The sequence below is a fragment of the Oncorhynchus mykiss genome, chromosome 29 (genome assembly GCF_057628025.1).
Source record: "Oncorhynchus mykiss isolate SJ-2025 chromosome 29, ASM5762802v1, whole genome shotgun sequence".
NCBI classification, from domain to species: domain Eukaryota; kingdom Metazoa; phylum Chordata; class Actinopteri; order Salmoniformes; family Salmonidae; genus Oncorhynchus; species Oncorhynchus mykiss.
In genome coordinates this window covers 11,481,377-11,500,363 of record NC_143050.1, presented here as the reverse complement: position 1 = coordinate 11,500,363, position 18,987 = coordinate 11,481,377, and the positions used below count along the sequence as shown (strand labels likewise).

General features: G+C 43.2%; 1 protein-coding gene across 1 annotated transcript; it reads right to left on the bottom strand.

Annotated features, from left to right (window-relative positions):
• Positions 1-786: 786 nt before the first annotated feature.
• On the bottom strand, positions 787-18,083 carry LOC110510205 (glutamine--fructose-6-phosphate aminotransferase [isomerizing] 2). The gene is made up of 19 exons (XM_036967854.2): positions 17,948-18,083; positions 16,069-16,176; positions 15,274-15,378; positions 14,557-14,682; positions 13,357-13,415; positions 12,467-12,601; positions 11,316-11,377; positions 9,464-9,546; positions 8,772-8,889; positions 8,375-8,538; positions 7,537-7,632; positions 7,226-7,323; positions 5,568-5,688; positions 5,324-5,481; positions 4,994-5,108; positions 4,653-4,780; positions 2,856-3,023; positions 2,510-2,671; positions 787-1,898 (listed from the first exon to the last, which is right to left on the bottom strand). Exons 1-19 carry the CDS (start codon positions 17,952-17,954, stop codon positions 1,854-1,856), a joined length of 2,058 nt encoding a protein of 685 aa, XP_036823749.1. The 5' UTR covers positions 17,955-18,083; the 3' UTR covers positions 787-1,853.
• Positions 18,084-18,987: the final 904 nt, after the last annotated feature.

Genomic DNA, 18,987 nt, shown 5'->3' with positions numbered 1-18,987 from the left:
TGAGTCCAAATTTGAGATGTTTGGTTACAACCACCATGTCTTTGTAAGACGCAGAGTAGGTGAACGGATGATCTCAGCTTGTGTGGTTCCCACCGTGAAGCATGGAGAAGGAGGTGTGATGGTGCTTTGCTGGTGACACTGTCAGTGATTTATTTAGAATTCAAGGCACACTTAACCAGCATGGCTACCACAGTATTCTGCAGCAATACGCCATCCCATCTGGTTTACGCTTAGTAGGACTATCATTTGTTTTTCAACAGGACAATGACCCAACACCTCCAGGCTGTGTAAGGGCTATTTGACCAAGAAAGAGAGTGATGGAGTGCTACATCAGATGACCTGACCTCCACAATCACCCAACCTCAAACCAATTGATATGTTGGACCGCAGAGTGAAGGAAAAGCAGCCAACAAGTGCTCAGCATATGTGGGAACTCCTTCAAGACTGTTGGAAAAGCATTCCAGGTGAAGCTGGTTGAGAGAATGCCAAGAGTGTGCAAAGCTGTCATCAAGGCAAAGGGTGGCTACTTTGAAGAATCTAAAATATATTTTGATTTGTTTAACACGGAGTTAATACATGATTCCATATGTGTTACTTTATAGTTTTGATGTCTTCACTATTATTCTACCATGTAAAAAATAGTTCAAATTAAGAGAAACTCTGGGAATGAATAGGTGTCCCCAAACTTTTGACTGGTACTCTATTTATATAGCTTAAATCAAATCAAGAGAATATTGGTCTTCATTCAGCTAGCACTATATGATCTGGAAACCACACACACAAACATAAAAGGGTAAAAAATAATTGTATTAAAAAAAAGAAGTAAACAAGTAATACACACAGTCAAAGACTAGGGGACAGAATCTGGCCTATTCAAAATTAGACACGTAAGACTAATAATCAGATATAAAATACAATAAATATCTACAATTTTAAACATATGTCGCAATGTACATGTACACGCGTTTGGTCTAAAAATCATTTGCGTATGATAAGGGCGTTATACAGTAACAGCCTCAAAGTACTCATATATTTTCCCGCTGTAAAGAGGACATCAAACGAGAAATTGTCCATATAGCCAACAGTCCTTTGCTTTGTTTTCTCTTTGGCTCAAACAAATACAGAGGAATAGAGAGTTGGAATACATAATTGTCATATTATCTCTCTAGCTTCTGTAACGGTAAGATTCAACTGTTCCTTCACTGTTTAAAAAGGTATAGTGGGCATCATGCAAATTAAATGATGTGCGAGCTATTACAAACAAACACCAAGACACTTTAGTCCTTGTCAGTCTACGTATTGCACAACCGTAAACATTTTGAGACTAAATGTAAACAATAGGCTATGACATTGTTCCTTTGCTTCAGTGCCGAGCAGTAAACATAATAGAATATATATGTCCCTTCCTTATGTATATATAAAAAATAAAATTAAACATTCACAAGGCACTTATTGAGTAAATGTCAATGAATTTAACTCACTGATAGAACTCCAGCACACCACTTGAGTCATGACGACTCTTCAGAGTTTAACATCTACCATAAATACCAGGGTTGGGGTCAATTCAAATTGAAGTCAGTAAATTCAGGATTTTAATTGAAAATCCCTACATTTTTAAATAGGTTTTCCTTTTAAGTTGATTGAAGTCATTGAAAATACATTTTCTCAATAATTTAATTGGAATTTGAGTTTACTTCCTGAATGGACTGCCTTCAATTCAAATTGACCCAAACCCTGATAAATACCCAGTTAAAATGACACATTCAGTACCTGCCAACACACACAGTACACAAAGTACAGAGAAAGACACGCCTGACTGCATTATGGTATTTTGACTGGTTTGAAACTAGTAGTTACTCCACTGTCACAGACTTGGCTAGGTTCCTGGGGCAGTCCACCTGAGAAGACGGAAAGAAAATCAACATTAGTGTTAAGGTCTCGCACACGCACAGACACAGAGCACACACACAGACACAGAGCACACACACAGACACAGAGCACACACACAGACACAGAGCACGCAGACAGAGCACGCACACAGACACAGAGCACACACACAGACACAGAGCACGCAGACAGAGCACACACACAGACACAGAGCACACACGCAGACAGAGAACGCAGACAGAGCACGCACACAGACACAGAGCACACACACAGACACAGAGCACACACACAGACACAGAGCACGCAGACAGAGCACGCACACAGACACAGAGCACACACACAGACACAGAGCACGCAGACAGAGCACGCAGACACAGAGCACGCAGACAGAGCACAGACACAGAGCACGCACACAGAGCACGCACACAGAGCACGCAGACACAGAGCACGCAGACAGAGCACAGACACAGAGCACGCACACAGAGCACGCACACAGAGCACGCACACAGAGCACGCACACAGAGGACGCACACAGAGCACGCACACAGCTTTTTAAAAACACCCTCAGACACAACACATACTGTCGGCTGTAACAGAGGACCATTGGGGCCTGGTGACTTACATCGTATCCTCGGAGCACAGCCAAGTGGAAGGACATGAGCTGGAGAGGAATGACACTGAGGACGCCCTGAAGGCAGTCCACTGTCTGTGGCAACTCAATGGTCTTGTAAGCATTCTTAGTGATCTCAGGGTCGTCCTGGCAACACAGGATAATGGGCCGCCCCTGACAGGAAGGAGGAAAACAGCATCAATAATGATATAATCATTAAACTATTCTGTCCATTGTGATATTCCCTCAGGTGAATTATTTTTGAATACCAGGGTGTACAAAAGCTACTGAATGTCAAAGTCAGAGAGAGGGAGAGAGTCCCCCTTCCTCTGTGTGTGTGTGTGTGTGTGTGTCTCACCTGGCGTGCTGTGACCTGCTGCAGAGCGTTGTGACACTTGGTGTAGCAGGCGTCTTTCATGATGATCATAATGACAGGCATGTGTTTGTCGATGAGAGCCAGGGGACCGTGCTTCAGCTCCCCAGCCAGGATGCCCTCTGAGTGCATGTACGTGATCTCTTTGATTTTCTGTAACAGGAAAATAATCAAATGAAAGTCAATAAGCCATCTAGTCCTCCTCAGAGTTATTTGACATTTTTGTATTTAAACAAATTCTTATTTACAACAACGGCCTATACCAGCCAAACCCGGACAACGCTGGGCCAATTGTGCACCGCCCTATGGGACTCCTAATCACAGCCGGTTGTGATACAGCCTGGATGCAGTGCCTTAGACCACTGCACCACTCGGGATTTCTCTACCCCGAGGCTCTCCAACTCTGTTCCTGGAGAGCTACCCTCCTGTTGGTTTTAACTCCAACCCTGTTCTTGGAGAGCTACCCTCCTGTTGGTTTAAACTCCAACCCTGTTCTTGGAGAGCTACCCTCCTGTTGGTTTAAACTCCAACCCTGTTCTTGGAGAGCTACCCTCCTGTTGGTTTTAACTCCAACCCTGTTCTTGGAGAGCTACCCTCCTGTTGGTTTTAACTCCAACCCTGTTCTTGGAGAGCTACCCTCCTGTTGGTTTAAACTCCAACCCTGTTCTTGGAGAGCTACCCTCCTGTTGGTTTTAACTCCAACCCTGTTCTTGGAGAGCTACCCTCCTGTTGGTTTAAACTCCAACCCTGTTCTTGGAGAGCTACCCTCCTGTTGGTTTAAACTCCAACCCTGTTCTTGGAGAGCTACCCTCCTGTTGGTTTAAACTACAACCCTGTTCTTGGAGAGCTACCCTCCTGTTGGTTTAAACTCCAACCCTGTTCTTGGAGAGCTACCCTCCTGTTGGTTTAAACTACAACCCTGTTCTTGGAGAGCTACCCTCCTGTTGGTTTAAACTCCAACCCTGTTCCTGGAGAGCTACCCTCCTGTTGGTTTAAACTCCAACCCTGTTCTTGGAGAGCTACCCTCCTGTTGGTTTAAACTCCAACCCTGTTCTTGGAGAGCTACCCTCCTGTTGGTTTAAACTCCAACCCTGTTCTTGGAGAGCTACCCTCCTGTTGGTTTAAACTCCAACCCTGTTCTTGGAGAGCTACCCTCCTGTAGGTTTAAATTACAACCCTGTTCTTGGAGAGCTACCCTCCTGTTGGTTTAAACTCCAACCCTGTTCTTGGGAGAGCTACCCTCCTGTTGGTTTAAACTACAACCCTGTTCTTGGAGAGCTTACCGTTCTCTATTCTTTTTGTGGTTCTTTTTTTTTACCCCCTTTTTCGATCTCGTCTCATCGCTGCAACTCCCCAACGTGCTCGGGAGAGTCGAAGGTTGAGTCGTGTGTCCTCCAAAACATTACCCGCCAAACCGCGCTTCTTAACACCCGCTCGCTTAACCCGGAAGCCTGCTGCACCAATGTGTTGGAGGAAACAGAGTTCAACTGACGACCAAGTCAGCCTGCAGGCGCCCAGCCCACCACAAAGATCCACTAGACCACATGGGAGGGCATCTCTCCTGGAACAGGGTTGGAGTTAAAACCTACAGGAGGGTTTCTCTCCAGGAACAGGGTTGGAGTTAAAACCTACAGGAGGATATCTCTCCAGGAACAGGGTTGGAGTTAAAACCTACAGGAGGATATCTCTCCAGGAACAGGGTTGGAGCAAAAACCTAAAGAAGGGTAGCTCTCCAGGAACAGGGTTGGAGAGCCCTGCATGAAGAGTAGTTTCAGTGCTCACCAGTGCCCCCTCCATACAGGTGGCGTAGTTGTATCCACGGCCCATAACCAGCAGGGACCTCTGCTGGTACAGCTCGCTTGCAATGTTTTTGATCTGGTCGTCCAGAGTCAGAACCTCCTTAATCAACCCTGAGGAGAGGAACACCAGACATATTCTGCATTAGCTCACAAGGACGTCACAGTGAGGGAATGCATTGGAGGTAGACAGATAAGGAGTGTAAAATGACAGGGGTGGCTAGAGGTTATAGATAAGTAGTTGACAGGGGCTATGAGAGGGTGGAGGTTATAAGGGGGGGGGGGGGGGGGGGGGGCGTAACGAGAGGCACAGAGATTCAGGCTGACCTGGCAGCATCCTCAATCCGTTGATGATCTCCAGTCTCCTCTTCTGCAGGGAGATTCTGTCCTCACTCATCATCAAACCAAACATGGTGAGGGCCACAAACTGGCTGGTGTACGCCTGGAGAAAGTAGGGGGCACTGTGAGCAGTCATGCACAAACACTTGTATATGAGGCACTTGCATAAACACAGTACACCATCTCCTCCAAATCTCAACCTAGGTACACATGTGAATCCTGATATCAATATAGTACAACACCACTGAGCTCACATTAACTGAGGCTTCCCTGTGAACAGACGGCAGTGTGGTGGTGGTGGTGGTGGTGCTAGTGTACCTTGGTGCTGGCCACGCCGATTTCAGGGCCAGCGTTGATGTGAACACCACAGTCTGTCTCCCTGGAGATGGAGCTGCCCACTGTGTTGGTGATGCCCACCGTCAGAGCTCCGCGGCCCTGACAGTAACGCAGTGTCATCAGGGTGTCTGCTGTCTCACCTGGAAGGAGGTGGAGTCATAGCGTCTTGTGAAACAAAGCACAATCGATCACCATATCTGACCAGATAATGTGCAGTCTCACGTACCAGACTGGCTGATGAAAAAGCAGACGTCATCTCTAAAGACAGGAGTGATGCGGTCCAGGAAATCAGAGGCCAGTTCCACCATCACAGGCAGTTCAGTCAACTCCTCCAGAATCTGTCTGGTCTAGAGGCATCAAGGAAGGGTATCATCAATCACTCTATTTTTCATCTATGAAAAACCGACTGTTCAGCCTGGAGTCTGGACTATTTGAGTCCTTTTTCTTAATATAAGCCATTTGCTTTTATCCAAAATGACCCACAGTGAAGTGTGCGTACATTTTTTATGTGTGGGTGGTCTCGGGAATCGAAGCCACAATCCTGACGTTGCAAGCGCCATGCTCTACCAAATAAAATCCACATTTTATTTGTCACATGCTTCGTAAAACAACAGGTGTAGACTAACAGTGAAATGCTTACATACGGGACATTCCAAACAATGCAGAGAGAAAAATAGTAACACAAGAAATAAATACACAATGAGTAATGATAAGTTGGCTTTATACACGGGTACCAGGTAAATACTTTTGTGTATATATAGTGTATGTGGACACTCCTTCAAATGAGTAGATTCAGCTATTTCAGCCACACCCATCGCTGACCAATGTATAACATCGAGCACACATCCATTCAATCTCCATAGACAAACATTGGCAGCAGAATGGCCTTACTGAAGAGCTCAGTGACTTTCAAAGTGGCACAGTCATAGGACGCCACCTTTCGAAACAAGTTAGTTCATCAAATTTCTGCCCTGCCGGAGCTACCCCGGTCAACTGTAAGTGCTGTTATTGTGAAGTGGAAACGTCTAGGAGCAACAATGGCTCAGCCGCGAAGTGGTAGGCCACACAAGCTCACAGAACGGGACAGCCGAGTGCTGAAGCACGTACCGCATAAAAATCTGTCTGTCCTCGGTTGCAACCCTCACTACTGAGTTCCAAATTGACTCTGGAAGCAACGTCAACATTGGAACTGTTCGTCTGGAGCGTCATGAAATGGGTTTCCATGGCCGAGCAGCCGCACACCGTGAAACTTCAATGAAAACGCTGAGTCTCAAAATAGCCGCCTGTCCCTTTTAATAGTCGGGCAACGGCTTGATTTGGTACATTCAATAATTACTTGAAGAAATGACGGCAATCATCCGTTTTTAAATCGCCAGTAACAAACTGCTAGCCATTGGCTGCTAAAAGCTGAGAACTGCTAGCCATTGGCTGCTAACACCTGAGAACTGCTAGCTAACTGGCAAGCACAAAAACAGTCAACAACTTTGGGAGTGCAGATCCCCCAGAAATTGTCCAATCCCCCTCTAGTAGTTAAAGTAAGAACTGCCAAAAAGGAGAATAATTATGTCAAGTCAAAGTTTTTTGTTGTTGTCTGAAAGAGGCATACTTAGACAAAATAAACGTGACACAGTATGTAAATGATAACACATTATTGCAGGAAATTAGATTTGATCTTAGTCCTGTATTGACGCTTTGCCTATTTGATGACTCGTCGAAGGTCGTAGCGGGATTTCTTATATGCATCCGAATTAGTGTCCCGCTCCGACTGAGCAATACAGGACCAGGACCCATACAGGATCTTTCTCGTTACACCCACACAAGTGTCAATTAGTGAATCTCCTAAACAGTCTACAACCAAATGTCCATCAACCATCTAGCACTCACCGCCACTCCAGCATGGAAACTGGTCCCACAGCCAATCAGGATGAGGCGTCTGCAGCGCCTGATCTCCTTCAGATGGTCTTTCAGCCCCCCCAGGACCACTGGTGATCAAAAGCACATCTCTGACACAAAACAAGACGCATTTCTGATCTTCAGCTACGGATCTATTTCTAAAGTCATCTGTTTGGGGTACTGTGTGTGCCATACCTAGCCTGGGTACCAGTCTGTTTGAGTTAACATTCTACTCCTTGCTACTCGTCGTCATGTTTAGCATCCCACGGAGTACATTGAGTGGATTTCAGACTATGCCATACCTGTGTTGGTTTCAAAACAGATCCTTCCTCTCATGGTGTTGAAGACAGACTCTGGCTGCTCAAAAATCTCCTTCTGCATGAAGGCTTTGAAGTTCCCTGTGAGTCAACATTCAAATCAAATCAAATTCTATTGGTCACATACACATGGTTAGCAGATTCCAATGCAAGTGTAGCGAAATGCTTGTGCTTCTAGTTCTGACTATGCAGTAAAATCTAACAAATTCACAATAACTACCTTATACACATACACACACACACACACACACACACACACACACACACACACACACACACACACACACACACACACACACACACACACACACACACACACACACACACACACACACACACACACACACACAAATGTAAAGGGATGAATAAGAATATGTAAATATAAACATCCATGTTATGCATCAATACCAACCCCAAGAACAGATCACCCAGGAATACAGACAGACTCCAAGTGAAAGAAGACTGCATCAGGCTCTCACTAATTTCTGAAAACTGCACATAGCTAATAAGTGCTTAATAATTCTAACTATCCCAACACCTCTGCATAACCCTGGCCGTATCTACTTTACACTGATTGGTTATCAGCAGAGCCATGTATTTAGAGGGGTGGCGCTAACTCTCAGAATGTCTAATTTTGTTCTAATTCTAGACAATCCATAACATAGTTGAACTATTCCCCATGTCATGTTAACGGGCCACTAAAATGGCTGCCATAGAATGTTGTAGTATCATGTCAATGCATCAGAAACCTCAAAGTTCTAACTCTCTAAATACAGGGCTCTTGTTATCAGTGTGTGACTGTGTGTTGTGATGACCCCCTGACCTTTCATGATCTGCTGCAGCTCCATCTGTAGGGTCTGGATGGCCCGGTTAGGGTCCTCCCCGGCACAGCGGCTCATACGGTGCAGGGACAGCTTGCCCTGGGCCACCGCTGTTATGTCGTCATCCTGCAGGTAGATCACCTTGTTGGTGTGTTCAATGATAGCACTAGGGGTGAAGCAGGAAGGACAGAGATAATGTTTTTTTTTTCACCCATAAGAGTGTGTAAGGAACATGGAAGTAATATACAGTACATGAATAAGTAAGTACATGTAATGGCAGTTGACGGCCAGTAGATAGGAGTGTAGAACACAATCAGTATTGAACTGGAAGAGCTACATGAATTACATCTGGGGTTAGTTATCCAGTTGAGGGGAGATTCATGTTCTCGTGGCTCTCACCTGGCATCAGAAGCAAAGAAGAACTCCACTGCCTTCCTGTCACTGACGGAGTGCAAGGCTACGGTGCTGTCCACCCTGTTCCTGAAGTTCCTCTGCTGGATGCCTTCTATAAAGTGACCTGGAAAGTAGACGGGGTCACACAGACGGAACATAATAGAACAGAATGGATTTTTCCAGAAGGAACTTCAGTTGTATAACAGCGTATAACATAACTCATTACTAAACCGTTTGAAATGTAATTGACACTAAACATTACAGACAGATATTATTTAGGCTCACCCAAAAGGTGAAAGGGTGCTCTTAACATTTTGTCTTTGGTAAGTTTCCCTTTTCAATTCATTTCAAATTAGTCATGTTTATTTTCAGCTAAATCAAAAAACAGATTTATGAAAATCATGGTTCCGAGCACAAGAAAGTTGAGAGCTAAAGTTGACATAAATTCATAAAAATGTCAAGCTAAGTGCTCTGCTTGATGACAAACAGCACTTTACCTATACAGACGAGATTGCACAAGCAACTTCGGTCACAAATCCCAACCTGCTCATTACAGCTACAGTACACAACAGGGGTATTACAAATTATAAAGGAGAATACTTAAAACCACCAGGACTAAAAGTTTCAGTTGGCGCCATCAAGAGTTGTCTGCCAACAGCTGGCCTAGTGTCCAGAGGCACCCAGAGAGAGGGACTCACCAGTACTGTTGTACTGAATAGGAATCTGTTCCATAGACAGCTCATACTTGCTCCTCACGCCTATCAGCAGAGGACTTCCTCTCCTAAGGCAGGATGACAGTAACAGAGGACATTAGAGGCTGAGGCTGGAATGAGAGAGTGAGAGAGGATGATAGTGACAGAGTCTGTTTGAGAGGCTGAGGCTGGCATGAGACAGAATGACAGTGACAGAGATCCGTTTGTGGCTGAGGCTGGAATGAGAGAGTGAGAGAGGATGATAGTGACAGAGTCCATTAGAGAGGCTGAGGCTGGCATGAGACAGAATGAGAGAGGATGACAGTGACAGAGATCCGTTTGTGGCTGAGGCTGGAATGAGAGAGTGAGAGAGGATGATAGTGACAGAGTCCATTAGAGAGGCTGAGGCTGGCATGAGACAGAATGAGAGAGGATGACAGTGACAGAGATCCGTTTGTGGCTGAGGCTGGAATGAGAGAGTGAGAGAGGAAGACAGTGACAGAGATCCGTTTGTGGCTGAGGCTGGAATGAGAGAGTGAGAGAGGAAGACAGTGACAGAGTCCATTAGAGAGGCTGAGGCTGGCATGAGACAGAATGAGAGAGGAAGACAGTGACAGAGATCCGTTTGTGGCTGAGGCTGGAATGAGAGAGTGAGAGAGGAAGACAGTGACAGAGAACGTTAGAGGCTGGAATGAGAGAGTGAGAGATGATGACAGTGACAGAGGCCATTAGAGGCTGAGGCTGGAATGAGAGAGGCTGAGGCTGGAATGAGAGAGTGAGCCAATGTGAGAAACTGGTATGAACTAGACCTAAATTTTTTGGGCCAAATCAAACCGCTGTCTGAGACACGCTCTCTTAGAATAGACAAAGGCAGTCATAACACACCCTCCACTTTCTCCCACAGAGTAGACCACATCCGTTCACTCAGCTATAAAGACAGGCCAACAGCATCCCACACACATCACTCAACTTGGTCTTGTACAATCACTGGTTTTGTTCATTATAATACCCTGAAATCTTTATGGTTAGACCAGTGGCGTGGGTCTGCAGAAATTCTGATGCTTAAAGTTAGAGAGGGAGATATAAGAGCAGCTTCAGTGATTTTTGCAATTCATTCCAGTCATTGGCAGCAGAGAACTGGAAGGAAAGGCGGCCAATATCAAGCAACAATACCATGAAGGAGGGCATTGTTTAATGGACGAGGTGAGGAACTACAAACACTTGTATAATGACTTAATTGCAACCATTCTTTCCCCTGGAAAGCAACGCTGACAAGAGACAGTAAACTACACTCAGTGGATAAGAGCCCTCTCTGGAAAAGCTCCACTCTGGTCCTTAGCCCATTGAGCTCTCTCATTTGAAAACTGAGAGTGGAGGAGAAATCTTAACTGACACAAAACACACACAACCACTAGTTTGCACACATACAGACAGACAGACACACAGTGAACAGTGTTGCTTACTGTGCATAATGTGCCACTTTTACAGGTATACAGTTAACATTATGCTGATAAAAAGGGATGACAAAACTTGTATAGGTTTCTTACACAAACATCATGCCTTGTTCATACCTGACTTTACCGTTTCACCTAAACCAGAACATTGCATCATAGTGGGCATGTGGTAACAGAACTCTTTGAAACAGGATCAGATTCCCTGATTCATGGGCTTCCATGGAACTTTGTGCTTAGTGAGAGTTCTACAGGATATTATGCAACACTTGAGATCAGCAACAGGGTTAGAGGTCAGAAAGGGGGTCAATCTATAATGGAAGGTAAAGTGTTCTGGTAGGCCGGGCGAACGTGTGAGGTAGAAGTGATGGGGTCGAGTAGAGAAATGTAAGAGGGATCATACTGACCTGGTGGCTACAGCTTCCCCCGGGAAGTGGATGCTTTTGAAAACCAGAGCAAAAGCCCCTTCCTTGGAGAGAAGAGACAAAAGGAGTACAGAAAGTTAGCGGTGTCAGAAATGACATCCTGTAGACCTCAGTGAATTCACATCCAATATGATCTCATTTAGGACAGGATGATATTGACACAATGAGTCATCAACAACAGTCAGATGCACTATAATGTTTAAACTTCATAGCCTGCACTCATGTCCAACATCAGTCCCTAGACAGGCTAAACCCAATAGACATCAGTCAAAGGAAAGCGATAGAAGACAAAAAGATAGGAAACTATGGCAAATCAGCTGAACCCTTTATCCCTTGCCTAAACCCCAGCCCAGCCACTCTGCTCCCTCCTCCCTCTATCCCCTGCCTAAACCCCAGCCCAGGGGCCCAGTAATGTGAGGAGATGGGGTATGCTGTGAGATAGATGGAGTACGCTGGGAGGCAGAGAAACTAAGCTCCACAGAGGCCCCTCTGTGGAAGAGAGGCCCCTCTGTGGAAGCACTACTCTGCTCCCTAGCCCTGAGCTCTCTCATTGGCCAAACTGAGAGGGGAGGAGAAATATAAAACAAATAAGCACACACACACACACACACACACACACACACAGCTTATGATTCAGTCTGTTTTCAATTATGCCAAGAACTAATCTCGTTGTTCAACTTTCCCCTTCTTTTATTGAAGCTACAGAGTGAGGTCTTCGTTTTCTTCTGGGGTAGTTGGGTGGGGTGGGCTGATATACAGGATATTAGGTCATCTTTCAGAGCCACTTCTAAAACCAGACTCAACCAGATCCCAGAACACAGAACACAGCAGGACTTTTAGACCCTAAAAACCTTTTCCTTTCAGGTTGCGGAGGGCATTAGGTTAGCTGCTACATACGGACAACTGCTGTTGATTATGGGATGTTGTTAAAGGGAAACAGTAAACAGGCCAGACGGGGGGGGGGGGACGGGGGGGCATTGCAACAGAAAACCCCAGCTGACATGTCCTAAATGAATCGTTTGTTTGTCACAACATAATCAACTACCCTACCACATGCAGACAGGACTGTTAATTGTGTGTGGTCATATACAGAGATTTTCCCAGAAGAATCCACACCCTTCCATGACGCTCACCAGCTGCTGGATGACGCGCTCCACCAGGGTGGAGAAGGACACATAATCGTTCTCGCTGTTGTCATAGACATATTTAATCAGCTTGGGGATGACCTCGGTGTCCGTCTCCGACTCAAACTTGTACCCCTTGGATTTCTGACGGCAGTATACAAGAAAACACTGCTGTTAGTTACAGACACAACAACCTTCAAAACAGACAATGTTTCTCTCAACAAAAATAAGAGATGTAGCCTAACTGTCAGTCTCAGTTATTAGCTCAGTCTGGCTAATGAAACAGCACCGCAGACCCTGACATACCGCAACCATGAATGGCAAAGTCAGGACAATTCAAGTGGATTTATTGGCATGGGAAACATATGTTAACATTGCCAAAGCAAGTGAAGTAGATAACAAACAACTGACAATCTGTAGAGGAATCTATGGTCTGACCCATCAACAACAACAGAAATAGAATCCATAGAAAGGGCTTGGTAACTCTGACCCTGGTAATTTCACTGGTAAACTAATGGGTACACTCGCAATGGCTGCCAGTCCACCCATTATGCCACCATTGACTTGAATGGGGAGGCCAGTTCTATCGATTTAATTTCTACGTCAACACCTTTATACATCCAAGCTACAGAAATAGAATACTGTAATGTCCTTTCATTCAATAACATTTGCTAATGTCTACAAACAAATCCCACATATATGATCTCTATTGGGCCTACTGACCAACGGCCTAAGGGCGTGTCTGTGTGGTCTTTACACTTGTAAAACTACACTTCTTCTGGTTTATGATGTCTGTACAGACCTGTATACCCGTGCACAAAGGTCTAGTAGCAATGATGTGTTCAAGGTGTGTAAATAAATGTCCGGATTGGAATGCCTTGTGTGTTCTCACAACTTACCAGGTATTTCCTGAGCTCCTTGTAGTTAGTGATGATTCCATTGTGGATCACAACAAATTCTAAGGTGAAGAACAGAGATCACATGTCAAATATTTGGCATTCACAGAATACCTATTCCTCTGTGACAGCATAACATTATCTTGTGTCAAACATGGGTTAATAGCTACAGTTTAATTATTGTAAGTAAATATCTACTCTGCTCTAATTAAGTATTTCAAACAATCAATCCATTTTATTTCAGAAAGATTTTTACGTCAGCACTTGTCACAAAGTGCTTTACAGATACCCAGGCTAAAACCTCAAAGAGCAAGCAATGTACATGCAGAAGCACAAACGTGCTTGTATTTAAGGTCACAGTCTCTCTTGTTTTATGTCCTAGGTCAGGGTTCTACAACTGGTGGCCCACGGGTGGTTTTATTTGGCCAATCGTTTTCTGAGCCAATATATTATTATTATTTCCCAATATTGGACCAGGAAATCAGCTCCAAGTGATTGTAATTTTGGAAATCTAAGTATTCTCACCCATTATAGAGAGACATGTTATCCTATACAAATTTAAGCAAGGATTCAAATTATTATGTTTTATTCAAATATTATATCTGTTTCAGCTTATTGCGGTCAATATACGGTCTACAAATGATTATGTTCTGGCCACCCGACCATCCACTCAATAAAAAAAACACAAATAAAGAATTAGTTGATGGTCCCTGACATAGGAGAACATCCTGGTTTCTTTATGAATTACTATCATGATGGAGCTACTCTCTAAGGTGAACTCGAGCACATCTGCATAGGCCTCAGGAGAAAGCTCAGGCAGGCTAGGACACCAGGCAATACATCAGACAGCATGGAGTTAAGCCATCTCATTATCTAGCAAAAATGACCCCTGACCCCTTTCTCTTTAAAGTTTTCATCTGCTTTCCGGTGTTTCTCTTCCTTAAGGAAAGCAGGGCCCATTAAATGAAGGCAACAACAGGGGTCAGTTAACGACCTCTATATGGTAAACCAGATGACTAAGATGCTCTTTTAGGGGCTGCAATGTAAAGCCAATGGGGACACATTATATTGTACCCCGGTTCTCTTGTATTGAGTGAATGGCTGCATTATAGTGTGTTTACAAACCGCTTAATACTGTACTAACCTTGCTTCAGCAATTCTCACCATCTACTGTGTGATCCTACAGTACGAGTGTGTTCTTACCGTTGTTCTTGTCGGAGCGGTGTGGATGGCAGTTGACAGCGTTGGGCTCTCCATGTGTCGCCCAGCGGGTGTGAGCAATGCCAAAGTGTGTGTCCAGCTCAATGTCCAGGTCAATGGAGTCGTTCTCTGATCACACACACAATCAACGATCAGACTAAAACATCAATATGTTAAAGCACGAAGCAGTGAGAAACATACTAAGCATTGGCTAATACGTAGTACTAGACTGTGAAAAAGTAGAAATTAGTATAGGAGAAGATGGTGGAGTTGACTCAAGTAGAGTGGTATGGAGCTGAATAAGAGAGGGAGAGTAGAGAGTTCAGCTTAATGTAGGAGAGTAGCGAGGGAGAGTAGAGAGTTCAGCTTAATGCAGGAGAGTAGCGAGGGAGAGTAGAGAGTTCAGCTTAATGTAGATGTGTAGCGAGAGAGTAGAGTTCAGCTTAATGTAGGAGAGTAGCGAGGGAGAATAGAGTAGCGAGTTCAGCTGAATGTTGGAGAGTAGCAAGGGAGAGTAGAGAGTTCAGCAAAATGTAGGAGAGTAGCAAGGGAGAGTAGAGAGTTCAGCTTAATGTAGGAGAGTAGCGAGGGAGAGTAGAGAGTTCAGCTTAATGCAGGAGAGTAGCAAGGGAGAGTAGAGTTCAGCTTAATGTAGGAGAGTAGCGAGGGAGAGTAGAGAGTTCAGCTTAATGTAGGAGAGTAGAGAGTAATTCAGCCTACTGTAGAGCTCCTCATCCAGAGCCTTGACCTTCCCCCTCTTCTTGATCAGGCAAATGTTGACGTTGTCACCATTGTCATTTTTCCTAGGGCCATCCACTCCGACACCTGAAAGCCAAACGCAGAAAAAACATGAATCTATTACAACCATAATCTCTTGTGGATGGCAGTGTTGTAATATAAACCACATAGTGAGTGTCTCAGCCTTGTCTCTGTCAGATACATTTTTACTCTGTCTTGTCTCTGTGTCAGATACATTTTTACTCGGTCTTGACTCTGTGTCAGATACATTTTTACTCGATCTTGACTCTGTCTCGAACAATGAGAACTCATCATTTCTTCCCGAGACCAGCTGAGCAAAAAAATTATAATAATTATCAGCTCCCGTTCATTCAGCTCCTAAAACCACTTCGACAGGCCAAATATCCACTCTCCCTCATGACCCATTCATAACTTATTGCCTATTGAAACCTGGGCTTCCTACTTCATTAGTAACATTAATGTCCTATACTTTCATAGAAGATATTTTTCAAACTTTGTCGCTCTTGTCAGAATTTCGCTTTAGGTGGTCTCGAACTCAACACTGGTGGACAGAGCATCTCATTAAATGACACAATCATTTAGTTCTGGGTTAACTGAGATTATTTACAACCCTGAACCATAGTGTCCTGTTGGACTTTATCAAGAGGCTATGTGGAGACAAGATATCTTCCTTGGCCTCAAGGAGACTGTCTCTCGTCTATGATTGTGATCAAATAAGACCTAAGACCACAACATTGTTTTTTTTTTTTTTATTACCTGCAGAGTCATATCCCCTGTACTCAAGTCTCTGCAGTCCCTTCACCAGTGTGTCAAAGATCTCCTTCCTTGTCCGTGGCACTCTGTAGTTCAGATAGGCAAAAATTCCTGCAAGAATTAAAAGGTACAAGTTGCTTTATTTTTCAACAAGAACAAAAGTGTTGTATTCAAGAAATAACAAACTAACATGATTCACAAAAGCCAGAATCCCACATTACATGTCTTAGACTCAAACCATTATATTATACATGGGGTTGCATCTTTGCTACATTGAATGGGTTGGTGTGAAGAGTCAGTGGGCTGGATCTACAGTGAGCTCCAAAAATATTGGGACAGTGACACATTTCGTGTTGTTTTGTCTCTGTACTCCAGCACTTTGGATGATTTGAAACGATACAATGACTAAAGGTCAGACTGTCAGCTTTAATTTGAGGGTCTTTTCATCCATATCGGGTGAACCGTTTGTTTTGGTTGTTTCAGATTCATTTGTTGCCTAATAGAAATGAATGGTAAATAATGTATTGTGTCATTTGGAGTCACTTTTATTGTGAATAAGAATAACATGTTTCTAAACACTTCTAAACCAATGTGGATGCTACCATGATTATGAATAATCCTGAATAAATTGTGAATAATGATGAGTGAGAAAGTTAGAAACACAAATATAATATATAATATTTGTGCATCTAACTTTCTCACTCATCATTATTCACCATTCATTCAGGACTTTCTGTAATCATGGTAGCATCCACATTTACTTACCATTGGGCACAAAATAACCTGAAAACACAACCAAAACAAACAACAAATGCATCCAACAAGTTTGTAGAGTCAAGCTTGATGTTATCATTATGTGCTAGGAATATGTGACCAAATACTAATCTTTTGGCTACTTTAATACACATGCAGTGTAAGTGAATTTGTCCCAAAAACTTTTGGTCCCTTAAAATGGGAGGACTATATACAAAAAGTGCTGTAATTTCTAAAAGATTCACCCGACATGGATGATTATACCCTCATATTAATGCTGACAGTCTGCACTCCAACCTCATCGTCATTATATCATTCCAAATCCAAAGTGCTGGAGTACAGAGCCAAAACAACACGAAAATGTGTCAGTGTTCCAATACCTTTGGAGCTCACTGTATTTCCAACGCCTGTCGCAGTTTGAGAGCAGCTGTTTCATCCGTGAAAATTAGCTCCTGTCAGAGACCCAGGTCTAACAGCCATATGCAAAGCTCTGTGTTTAACAGAGCAGTCCAGATGTGGTCTGTCGAGTTTTACATACGGGATGACAAACTGTTCTAACTTTCAATAGTCAAACATGAATGAATTATCTAATTATTGTTTTAGTAATGTTGAGGTTAGTAATGTAAAGGTTAGTAATGTTAGTCAAGTTTAGTATGACACAAAACTACATAGGTCAGTAATGCAAATGCATGCAGAAACGTACACAAATACCAATGAATAATGCATTTTAATGGCAGTACAATTTTAAAGATGTATTATATACATTAGGAGGTCGTTGAAGTAACTGTTATTGTGACCACGGTCTGTATCCCGAGGAGAACGTCGAGCTGATACTCTCTTACGGCAGAATTGATCATTAAAAACAATGGACTTTTCATAGCAGGTTAGGAGAATTTACGCAAGAGGTTAGGATAATTAACGTAGCAGGTTATAAGAAACAGGTTAAGGTTAGGAAAAAAGTTAGCGTTAGCTAAAATACAACAACAAAAAATTACTTTAGACGTCAATTTGACATAAACTGCATCCCATCCATCCGCGAGCTAGCCAGCTGTGGTGGTTACTGCTATTTGCTACGAAGTTATCTAGCTAATATTCATAATAGTCACGAAATTGTACATATTTGCCTTACCACACATGGTCCAACAGAATATCGTAGTCTTTCAAGTGAAAAGTATCTTGGATGTTGTGGAAGATATTCAGAGATGTCGGGCTACAACTTTTAAAGTGAAGGCGTGTAGGAACCCAGTACCCCGCCCCCTGTTTCCTTGACAATTTGTTTTGGGGGGGATCATTGTACCCTCTAATCCGCTGTGAAATATATTTTCCATAAACAAAAATATTGTATTTTCAGCTGTTTGAAGCTGGTTTACAAAACCAAAAGTAATAGACACAAAAATGTAATAACTGGAAACATAGAAATTACACACATAGAACATATCTACCGTTTCTTAGACTTGCTTTCAAGTAGAATGATAGATCTATAACAAACAATTCTATGTGAATTTGGGTCGACGAACAAATTACATATTGGCACTTTTAACCTTTATTTTGACAGGGAGTCATGCTGAGACCAAGCTCTCTTTTACAGATGAGCCTTGTGATTACAAAAATATACACATCAAATACAAATACACAATGCAGAACAGAAATACAAAACACGATCATAGGAAACAAACTCATTTATCAGTAATAAGGTCTGAATTGCCCTATAGGCACCAAAACATCAAATTGGACATATTTATGAACTATCTGGAGTGTAAACATGTTTGACCATTAACATTCCTATTTTCCCTAAATACCTAACCCTTAACCTAACCCGAACCCCCAAAACACCAAACCTTAAGCTTAAAATAGCATTTGAACAAATTCAGGACCTGAAAAAAGTCCTGACTTCAAAAAAGCTATTGTTTTCCTACATTTTCACTACATTCGGTTGAAATGTGAGGACATTGGGGTCCTGATAAGGTAGGAAAACAAGTACACACACACACACATTGGTTTTACTATCCTTGTGGGGACTGAAAAATGTATTCCCATTCAAAATCCTATTTTCCATAACCCCTAACCTAACCTTAATCTTAGCCCCTAACACTAACCCTGAAACTAAATCTAACCCAGAACGAAATGTTCCTTGTTTTATTATCCTTGTGAGGACTTCTGGTCCCCACA

What these genes read in the sequence shown, in the direction of transcription:
- LOC110510205 (XM_036967854.2), bottom strand. An exon ending in CAGGGGATATGACTCTGCAG is followed by an intron (nt 15,379 to 16,068) that starts GTAATAAAAAAA and finishes TTTGGCTTTCAG; the next exon opens with GTGTCGGAGTGGATGGCCCT. An exon ending in GCTGCAGCAGATCATGAAAG is followed by an intron (nt 7,633 to 8,374) that starts GTCAGGGGGTCA and finishes GTTGACTCACAG; the next exon opens with GGAACTTCAAAGCCTTCATG.